The sequence below is a fragment of the Podarcis raffonei genome, chromosome 13, assembly GCF_027172205.1.
Source record: "Podarcis raffonei isolate rPodRaf1 chromosome 13, rPodRaf1.pri, whole genome shotgun sequence".
NCBI lineage: Eukaryota > Metazoa > Chordata > Lepidosauria > Squamata > Lacertidae > Podarcis > Podarcis raffonei.
The window spans coordinates 40,060,876-40,072,050 of NC_070614.1; the positions used below are offsets into that span (position 1 = coordinate 40,060,876).

An 11,175-nucleotide genomic window follows, 5' to 3' on the forward strand; every position below is an offset into this window, starting at 1 on the left:
AGCCAGAGCCAGAGGTTCACCCTGACACCAAACTGGGTAGACGCAGGACCTACTCTGGGAGAAGGTGGGGTACTACCACGAACCCCTGTGATAGCAAGATTTCTGGGGCAGGAACTGTCAAAACCCCAGTATGCTTTTTCCCTTCTCCAAGAAAGGAGTTGGCCCATTTGCGTTCCTCTGGAGTCTATTTCTGGACTTTGGTTACCCCCCACCCCCAGCTCTGGAGCCAAACTTGAAGATGTGGCTATAGTTAGCTGCCCCGCCTCCTGCCAGGGGAGTCTATATAACCCCAGGGGAATTCACAGCCTGTGTCTAGGCTGCTCATCCTTCTGGCCCTTGGGACATCCCCACCGCACCCACAGCTGCTGTTTGCCCACCTGCCTGTCCGCTGAGAAACCAAAATGGTAAGTGGGGTGCAGGTGCCCTGGTTCAATCTAGTGGAAATGTACAAAATGGGGAAAAAATGGAACGTGGGTTGATCAATCTGCAGCTCTTTTCTTTCAAATAGGAGGGGAAGACTAGGAGATCATTCAGGTTATGTAGATGAAATACATAACTGAACACCCAAGAGGTTGGGTGTTGGAGAGTGGGGGATAGAGGAATCCCCTTACCAATTTTTTAAAATTTTATTTAATTGCCAAAACAGTGCTATACAGGTCTTTCTCTTACCTATTTCTCCTTTCATCGGTTTCTTCACTACTCTCTTTCTCTGTCTCATCTCTCCGTTTCAGTGTCTTTCCACTTAAACATTTTATTGTCTGTGCAGAAGAGATGTGTGTGTTCAGGGAATACCTCGGAGCTATTGAGGAGAGATTGGGGGTAGTTGAATGAGGTGGGATGCCAGATAGCAGCTGGGAAGAACAGCTTTTGACGAGGGGAAGGGAAAGGTGAAACCTAAACCGCATGCAGAATGTCATGTTAAATAGGATTATTTCACATCCTTCCTTGCTTTCTGGCTAGCCTTCCTTAAGATCCTATTTCCTTTGCTGAGCTATGCACCTTAAAATTCACCCGGGAATCCTTTCAGGCCCTGAATAACCATATCATGCTCTTTTTTCTTGAATAATGCAGTAGAACAGTTTACTCAGCTGGGAATTAGTTGGACCCCATATTGAAGAGAGAGAGAGAGAGAGAGAGAGAGAGAGAGAGAGAGAGTATGCAAAGGGCAGCTGAGCGGTTGCTGAGCAGACAAAAGCTTCAGGAGTCATATTCCTGGCGGCGCCACAAAATCCAAAGCAAAGGAGCTGGAATCAAGGGATACCGTGGAACAGTTTTGGTTTTGGAACAAAGAAGCACAAGGAGTATGCTTTTTCTTCTTTTTGCCCTCAGAGTCTCTTGTGTGGCTTGTCACTTCACCAATACACACACACACACCCCTCATATTTTGAGATCCAAATCACAGGCTGCCACTAGCACAAGAGAGCCAGTGTACTGCAAAACCTGCTTAGGAAGGAATCACTCCAGATTGCTCACGCAAGCGAGCCAAGCAACCTCTCACACACATTGCAGGCAAAAATAACCCATTGCCGCCCTTGGCTGTTCAATCCATCAATGGCTCATCTATTGGTACTCGCTGAGAAATCCTATGTATGACTGCTCGGAAGTAAGCCCCAGTGATTTCAGTGGGGCTTACACCCAAGTAATTGTATATAGGGTGGCAGTCGAAGAGATACAACTTAATTGTCTGTGTGTGTGTGTGTCAGCTCCATCTTCTGTGGTATGTTAGAGAGATTTCCCGAATCCTTTGACATATACACTTACCTAGGTAAACTCAACCCTGCCACCCAGCTGAGCTATTGCTCAAACTCCTTTGCTGCCTTCTATCTCTTATGAGGCCAAAGTGCACCCTGTTCATATCCGATCAGCCAGACCAATATATTGCAGGAGTGTTCAGAAGGAAATGTGTAAGCCTTGCCAACACTCCTTAGAGCTCCATTTAACCTCATGCTCCAAGCCAACCTCCAAGGAGGAGGCCTAGTTTGTGAACTTTGATACATTCCAATAACTGGAACCCTCTTTCATTGGGGCCTTTGCGGTTTCTCCCGCATCTGCGGAATCTTCCAGAATCTCATCAGCGTTCATTTATTTAGTCGTCAAAACCTATAAAAAGCATTTTTGGAAGCTAGAATATGTAGGCAATTTCTGCAGGACACACAAGGCTAGTTTACATTTGCTGAACGCATCTCTCTCTCTGTCACTTACTCTCACAAACGCATCTCAGACTAATATGTTGAAGATTTTGAGGAAATACCTTGAATATGATATATTACAGCTCCTCCACCTGAAGCAGCATTTGTTGTTCCTGCCATTTCGCAAACACTAAAGTTCTGAGTTTGTTAGTCAAAGGATCTTCTCCTCCCAGTTTTTAAAACCTTTGCTACCATAACCAAGCATTTTGGAATCTCCTGGGCCCTCATCCTGCTCCCCATGTCTGAGGAAGGTTTGGTAGCATCCTGTTTTGAATCTGAAAAAATAACCCCCACCCTCTGTAATAAAAAAAAATTATTTAAAAATGAGCAGAAACTGCTTCCAGACATTTCCCTCCTACCCGGGACAGAAATGTATAAAATTATTTCATTTCTCTCCCCACCCCCTTAACTATGTTCAGCAAGCTCGCAACATTTCACACTCTAGAAACCTGCAGAAAGTGCAGCCCCTGTCCCCTATCCTTAATAAGCATTTCGGGTGGTCATGTACATAGTGGTCTGATTTCCCATTTTAACCCATTACAGGCACCCAAAAAGGCAAAGAGAAGGGCAGCAGCCGAAGGAGGAAGCTCCAATGTATTCTCCATGTTTGACCAAACACAAATCCAGGAGTTCAAAGAGGTAAGAAACTAAGAAGAAATGGAAGAGGAGAAAATGGGAAATGTGCAGCTTGCTGGGAAATGTAATGTATGGTGCTCTTAAAGCTTACCTGGAACTATTCATTGAAGATGTTTGAGAAAGTCATTGACAGAAAGGATGTTTTTTTCAAGGTACTAGAAATGAAGGTGACTACAGTTCCCAGGATTCATTGGGTGGGGCATGCTTTGAATGTGCTTTAAATGTATGGTGTGTACACAGCTACGGTGTAATCCTATAAATATCTACTCAGAAGTAAGTCCTATAGAGTTTAATGGGACTGAACTCCAAGGTAAAGCGGGATTACAGACTCAGTGTTTGGAGAGAAGCTGCTTTATTGTGGGCATGTAAGTCTCATCCAGAAATCAGAAGGATACAAAAGTTATTAATAATCCTGATAATAACAGACTCAAACCTATAGATCACCTCCTTGGAACAGGATAGAAATTTAATTTTGAGGACCATCCGATTGGGAAAAGAACCTAAGTATGCTATGCGGAAGGATGTTCTGACCGTAAGAAATCTACAGAGTCCGGAATTTTCATCTGTGGATTATTTAAAAGTAACACATCTGTGGCAGATTGATTGGATAGAATCAAACCTTTTAAAATGGAGCCGTTTCTGTCAACCCAGTTTCACACATGGAGGCCCAGACCTCACTAATTTCCCTTCTCAAGCTTCACTTTAGCCCTTTCACTGTTCAGGATTCATCAGATGTTGAGAATGGCGGACATCTACAAGTTCTAGAGGGTTTCCTAAAGGAGGGAGAATGGGAGAAGGAATCCATGGGTGCTATAATTTGGCCAAGTTATTCTAAGCAAGTTCCTTGGTGTCTGTAGGATACAGAACCTCAGAGGAGCTGAAACTATCAAACACCACCTAGTTAGTTGTGCAGTACAACCCTAGGCATGTTTATTCAGAAGGAAGCCCCACAGCGAGCAAGTAAGCATGCGCAGGGTTGCAGCCTTGGAAGGTGTTCAACACCTCCCTTTTTGAGGTGGATCTACCCTCTTCCTCTCCCTCTACACACCATTTAAGTAGCCCTCTGTCTCCTAGCAGCCAGCCAGGTTCATTCCACTTGGAAGCTGGTGTGGTGGTGGTGGCGAGAGCTTTCCATGTGAAGCTCGCCCTCCCCCATGGATGAGATTCTTCCCCTCCATTTTGAAGAGGATCTCCCTTGCCCTTTCGCAGCCGTTGCTGCTGCCCCTTGACACCCCACCCCCACCCCAAGAATGGCGGTGTTTCCTTTCTGAGACCCTTGAGACGCAGCAGTGTCTATTTTGGGTGAGGGAGGACCAAGAAGGTAGGTGACATCTGCGCTTGGACAGAGAAGCAGGCGGCAGCTCCTTACAAGGAAATCTTTGGAGATGGATTCTGGGTGACTGGCCTGAAAGAGGAGCTGTGGGGCTCCGGACTCAACGAAAGCAAAAATTGCAAAGGCTGAAAACCCTTCATCTAGATCTCACATTTGGAGAAAAGAAATCAAAAGAGCAACAGGAAAATAATTATCATTCCAGTTGTCTGGGGAGTTCCATCAGTCTTGTTCCTTTCTCTTCCCTCCATCCTGGTCAATGAGCATTTTCAGCTTTTTTACTTTTTTGATGACAACCCACTTTCAATCAATACATTTGGTGAAAAGAACTGAACCCTGCAACTGTGATGGGAGACTGGACTGGAAAGTATGAGGTGACATTTACTTCGGCTCACCGTCCTCTAACTTCCCCGCAAACTATTCAGAACGAACGCTTCTTGAGTAGCCAGCTTTCTCTAATCTCCCTGTAAGCAAATTAGGGGTGAATGCTCAATAAACAGGTTGTCTGGAAACACCTCCAGTTGGAACAGCAACTCTTGGCTAAGGTGGCTCAATGGCCTGACTTGATATAAGGGGAAATTATATAGCCAGCCTTATGCTATGGTGTATTTTTTGGGTTCCATTGTCCCTTGGCAGTGGCAGCTACGTTGTCTCTCTCCACACCTGCCCAAGAGTAGCTAAGGGTTTCTCCCCTCAGTGAGTACCATTTTGGAGGACTGCACGTTCAGCTTTTATACAAAAAGATTGTTCGCCCCCAGCACTCAAGTGACAAAGCTGAGGTGCTGAGATGAGGCAATTACTACCACCACACAATTGTAATTATTGCCTTTAAAATGAAGGGTGTGTTGGGAGCTCCTCTGCCTCTCCATTCTGCATTCACTGTAGCTCGGGTGGGGTGGGGGTTGTTCCATGTTTTTTTACGGGAAAGAGACACGCCACACAGCCCCAGAGGATAATAGTGACTGAGCCAAGGAAGGAGTGAGCTCCCCTCCCCTCCCTGCTATCCTCCAGAGATCTCATCAACAGCTCCTCTGGAATGTTCCATCTGTCCCCTTAGGGAGGGGCCCTGGGTTTAATATGAGACAGAAGAAGATTGTTCCCATTCCTGGTAGAGACTCGGAGGGGTATCAAGTGACAGGTGTCTCTAGGGCACAGCTGCAGAGGAGTGAGGAGGGGGAGGAGAGGCCCAACGGGATCGTGCTGTGCTGGAAGCTGGTCTTTCTCCAATCCCACAATGCATTGCTAGATATAAGCATCAATAGAAGACGACTGGAAGAGGGTGAAGAGATTTGGGGTCCAACCTGGGTCACGTTTTCTGGAACTCCTTTAACTTTAACCGTCCTGTCAGCTCATTAAAATTCCAGAGATAAGACGTCTGGCAACTTCCTTGAGTAAATTATATAGTGGGCGGCTATAACTACTGTTTTTTGCCCAATGCTTGATGACCCCAGGTTAATGTTTCATTCTTCTTTGAACAATGCTGGCCATTGATTGTAACAATAAAGACTGGATTTGATTCTCCCTTGCATTGCAGCAGCTTTTTCGATAGTTAGAAGCCACAAACATACCGGTATTCTGTTCTGTTGGCCAGTAGCCTTGTGCCCCCCATCGGTTGTACAACTCCCACCAGCCACAGCCAACGTTTTGTTAGACGCCACCCCAATCTCGGAGTGGTGTGAGATTCCAGGGGTTCCAGGCACCCAGGGTTCAGGTTTCCTTTTGGAAATGTGGCACAGCAGAGATGGTGGTGTCTTTAGGATTTATGGTTTATTTACACATATATATAATCTGAGCCTACGATGGAGAGGTTCACAGCACTGACACTCCAAGAGGGTCTTGTTTATCCCATAGCCACAACTTTGGATTCAAGCAGAAATCATAAGTCAGAACGCTTCTTTTAATCAAAGAATCATAGAGTTGGAATAGACCACAAGGGCCATCGAGTCCAACCCCCTGCCAAGCAGGAAACACCATCAGAGCACTCCTGACATATGGTTGTCAAGCCTCTGCTTAAAGACCTCCAAAGAAGGAGACTCCACCACACTCCTTGGCAGCAAATTCCACTGTCGAACAGCTCTTACTGTCTTTCCAGAAGTCAAAATTAACCTTCAAAGGAAGTTCATTCAAGGCTGGTGTATGTTTACCTTGCCATGGACATTTACATGATGAAACCAAGGTCTTGAAATGTGTACTGTCAACACAGGCATGAGTGTGTGCGATCTTCCTTTTGCTAATGGATAGGTATTGTGTAGCAACAAAGCAATCTGTGGTTCCAGTAAAAACTACTGCACTCACATCCACTGATGAACTTATAACCCAGTCACACAAACAAGTTCATGTCTTGTGACATGGTCACTGCCAGCGGAGTGTTACGAATCGACTCCCTGAAAAGTTTTGTGTTTCAGGTTCTGAGGTGGTACGACATTTTCTTCTCTGATGGTTGAACTGTAGTGTTTTATTCAGAACTGCAGAACTGTCAGTTGAGGTAGCAGGAATCAAGTGCTGAACATGCATGTGCCAACAGGTCTTTAGAGGACCAGCAATATCTCACCATTTAAATTAAAGCTGAGTTACATGTATGTATTATATATAGTTTTGGAACTGGAAATTTCAGTGCAGATCTGTGTGTTCACGCATTTTAGAAATCCTTTTGAGAGCAGACAGATTCGAGATCCAACAGTTGTTACAAAGGAGAGTTACCCTACAAATCCTACATTCATTTTTGTCGGGAGGTAGGGTGGAATGCTGGAGGTGCATTGCCTGCAATCCCACAATGTTTGCTTCTCTCCCACTTTCTAGGCCTTCACTGTCATTGACCAGAACAGAGATGGCATCATTGACAAGGAAGACCTGAGAGATACATTCGCTGCTATGGGTAAGAAAAAAGGGAAAGAGCGTGGCAGGGTGGGCAGGAAGGAAAGCAAATCTTGGCTGTTGATGGAACTCTCAAAAGCCACCCCCAGCTGATAATCCTGCCCTTCCCATCTCTGCAGGGCGCCTGAACGTGAAGAATGAGGAGCTGGATGCCATGATCAAGGAGGCCAGCGGCCCCATCAACTTCACTGTCTTCCTCACCATGTTTGGTGAGAAGCTGAAGGGTAAGTTATTTCCCTGTTCTATCTCTCCTTCTTCTCTGCTTGATGACAAGATCTCACTGTTGCTCCTCTTCTCCCACCAGGTGCTGATCCCGAGGACGTAATCATTGGCGCCTTCAAAATCTTGGACCCTGAGGGCAAGGGCACTGTCAAGAAGCAGTTGTGAGTATCTGCCCCACAAACCACTTTCCTTAGATGTGCTGCGCTGGTTAACATGCAACACCAAACCATTGCTTGGCTGTCACTGGGTTCATGTGCTCCCCAACACACTCACATTTCCTTCCCAACTCACCTGATCAAACAAACCCCAGTTTGCTTAAGTTTTGTGTTTGCCCTCCAAATCTACTTCAGAATGTGGTTCCTAATTTGATTTCCAATTGTGGTTTAGAAAGCAAATGCAAACCATAGTTTGTCTGTTCAGATTTGAAAGCAAGTTGTGGTTGGAGAGGAAGAAGTATGCACTCTTGGGACTTGTTCCTGACATCATGTATAGGCTGTTATGTCTGAACCATCCTGCTGCATCTCAGATGATGATGATATGTTGGCTGTCTATCCTACAAACTTATATAATTCATTTTACACTAATTTAATAGTCATGACTTCCTTTCAGAAATCATTCTGGCAGCTGTAAGGGCTGTGAGGATTCAGAACCCTCACCAAACCACCGTTGCTGATGACTTTGAGATTTTTCTTAGTGCTTCATGGCCTTTTTCATAAAATGACAGTGCCCTGGGAAGAGTTATAGCAATTTTAAATGCATGCTGTTGCAGGGTTAAAGTTCTTCCAATGATGGAATTCAAATGTAGGGTTCTGTTGCCTATGAAACAGTTGCCTTTTGCCTATGTATGTATGTATGTTTGTGTGTGGAACAAAGTATTCTTCCAAGCAAAAATATTTCCACCAGGGAGGGCTTTCAGCTTATGTGAAACTGGGAGGGGACAGGGAAGCAGATCTTCTCCATAATAAGAGGCTGGAGTGCTTGAAGACCACCTAAAAAAGGACTCACACTTACCTGGGGATCCCTCTCAAACATCTTACTCTCTTTGTTTCATTGCAGCTTGGAAGAACTCCTGACCACCCAGTGCGACCGGTTCACCCCAGAAGAGGTAAGAGAACTTCCTTGCATCATGCAGAACATCCAGTCCTTTTTCTCACCTTTATGCTCCCCCCTTGTCCCCTTCATACCAATTTTTCTTCACCTGTGAGCTACTCTTTCCCCCAAAACACAAAAGGGTACACTTCTGCGCACTCCACTCATCTGCCAAGCTAATGGTTAATACATCAAGGCATCATGAAAGGCTTCTGAGAATTTGCATTGTGTTTTCCTGTCACTGCGAAATAATCTCACAGCCCACATCCACACACCGCCTAGCAGAAAGTGCAGCTTTTATATAGACTTGCCCTTGACTCCTGTTTATCTGTCCTTTCTGGATTTAGGGTCGTAGCCTTCATGTTCATCTGGATAGGAAGGGAAATAGTCAGCCACTGGAATGTTAAATGCTGGCTCTCCTAGGACAGAACAGTGTGCCTGTGCCGTGATTCAATGGTTTAAATGCTACAATTCCATTGCAGGACAGAACTAAGTTGAGAGTGAGGTGGTGAGGTTGGCAGAGGGGAAATGGAAGCAGCCATTGCAATTCTGCAGAAAACTTTGTAAAATCGTGAATCTGTTATTGACATCAAGCAGCTTCTCTGCTTCTGAATGCCCATCCTCCCCCTCCAATTTTTCAGACATCTGTATTGAAAATAACACCAATGCATTTACTGACTTGGGAGTATACCTTTTTTTAGCTTCCTGGGAAGGGAAACCGAATCAGGAATCGGGCAACTTCTCATTTTGGCCTCTCTGCCTCTTTCAGATCAAGAACATGTGGCACGCCTTCCCTCCAGATGTAGCTGGCAACGTTGACTACAAGAACATTTGCTACGTCATCACACACGGAGAGGACAAGGAAGGGGAATAAGCCCTGGTTTTCCCACCCTTGCTTTGTGGGGGGAATCCACCCAAACACCCCCAGGCCGGGGAGTTTACCTTACACTGGTCCCAGATGATCCACACACTTTTGTAACCCAGCAATACACACGTCAAACCTGTTATTTATTAGTATTATTATCTGGGGAGGAAAACTATACCCCCCAAAACCAAAGCTGTGCCCACTTCAACTTGTCTTAACCTAACCGGGACCTTCCTCCGTAAAATGTCTTAATAAAGATGAGGACACCTCTGTTTCTAACGCCCCTGTTGTTACAGTCTCTTTGACTTCTCTCAGTTTGAAATTCAAATACTCCTGGAATAGATTCATGCAGTGGGTACATCTTCTTTTTTAAAAACCAATTTATATTTCTGCTCATGTTAGGGATGCTGGGTTTAGTCAGTCCATTAGATTAACACACTAAAAAAAGTAAATTATTAAGTATGTGTTCCATATTTATTGCATTAACCATAGGCCATCACAATATAAAAACAGGAGTGGTGGACATTATATAACACGTTTGATGAAAAATAACAGATTAGGCCTAAATCAATAAAATCCACTTAATTAATTGAGCAGCAGATATAAATATAATGGGTGGTATTCAATGACATTTTACTCATAGCAGATCCACTGGACTTAATGAACATAGTGAACAGTGAACTCCTAACCCGGTCTACTCAGAAGTAAGTCCTACTGAATTTAGTGGGGCCAATTCCTGGGTAAATGTGATGAAGATTGCTGCCTCTGGCTTATAAATTTCGGAGGCTGTCTATTATGAGCAACACTCAGCTGAATACTGCCCAGTATTTTTTTAAATACTTTCTAGAATCCATACCAGGGGGGCAGAGGGTTACCATTAATAGGTCAAGCAACATGTCACAAAGCAAAGAGGAAGCTTTTGAGTTTCTTAGAACTCTTTGGGGCTCATGGAGTAAGCTAAGCAAGGGAGGCTGGGTGCAGCCATGCTGCCTGCCTCTGGGAAGAATCTTAAAAGATGGAATGTGGGAAGAGGCAGCAGCTATTCAAACGAGGCTTTTTGGTTGGGGAGGGGCTGTGCAGGTGTCAAGTTGAATCAAGGCCTCAAGGGAAGAGAAGGCATCCAACAGATACAACTGCCATTTCCTCATCTCTTAATGTATAAAAACTGCAGGTGGCCAACATTGCCTTAAAATTGAACTTTCCTCCTTAGCTAAGAGGGTGGGGGAAGGAGAAGTCCACCCGTAGCTACACTACACGAATCCACACACAAATGATTTTAAGCCAATAAAGGTCTGCTTTTTGCTTCAGGGCAATGCCTTTCACCCATAGACAAATTTAAATCCATTGATTAAATCAACTAAAAGTCATTCAGATGCCTTTACTTCGACTCAAGAGGCAGAGAGTTTGGAGGGGGGAATGGTCTCTTGCAATAGATGTGGTGCTGCTTGCGGGGCGGGAGCATCCTGAAGACATTCAAGGAACAGAAATATTGAAGGTGTTGGGGAACCTGTGGCCCTGCAGCTGTTCTTGGACTCCAAATCCCATCAACCCCAGCCAGTATGGCAAATGATCAGGGGTGATGGGAGTTTGAGTCCTAACATCACCTGGAAGGCCTCAGGCTTCCACACCCTGGCTTTAAAAAAAGATGAGCGTTTACTTGCTAGCTTACCAAAACGGCCTGCAGCAGGAGCTGAGCAAACACAATAGGAAAAGATCCCACCCATTATTTTTTTAGGGAGTGTCACAGCAGAACTCCTAGAGATCACCTCCTGGGATCCTTCTGCAAGAGCAGATGCAGCCACTGTGCTCAACACATTGGAACAAAACACCCTGTGCCTGTAATTTTGGACCTTCCAAAAGTGCAGATATGGCACAGGTTTGTAGCTGGCAAACCTTGTACAGTGGTACCTCAGGTTACATACGCTTCAGCTTACAGACTCTGCTAACCCAGAAATATTACCTCGGGTTAA

The 11,175-nt window shown here is 45.0% G+C and overlaps 1 protein-coding gene across 1 annotated transcript; it reads left to right on the forward strand.

Annotated features, from left to right (window-relative positions):
- The first annotated feature begins 279 nt into the window (after positions 1–279).
- MYL11 (myosin light chain 11) lies at positions 280–9,485 on the forward strand. The gene is made up of 7 exons (XM_053363645.1): positions 280–404; positions 2,733–2,828; positions 6,955–7,030; positions 7,149–7,253; positions 7,334–7,412; positions 8,308–8,356; positions 9,110–9,485. Exons 1-7 carry the CDS (start codon positions 402–404, stop codon positions 9,212–9,214), a joined length of 513 nt encoding a protein of 170 aa, XP_053219620.1. The 5' UTR covers positions 280–401; the 3' UTR covers positions 9,215–9,485.
- Positions 9,486–11,175: the final 1,690 nt, after the last annotated feature.

Coding starts and splice junctions, on each gene's coding strand:
- MYL11 (XM_053363645.1), top strand. Junction 7,031..7,148: donor AGATACATTCGCTGCTATGG/GTAAGAAAAAAG, acceptor CCATCTCTGCAG/GGCGCCTGAACGTGAAGAAT. Junction 8,357..9,109: donor ACCGGTTCACCCCAGAAGAG/GTAAGAGAACTT, acceptor TGCCTCTTTCAG/ATCAAGAACATGTGGCACGC.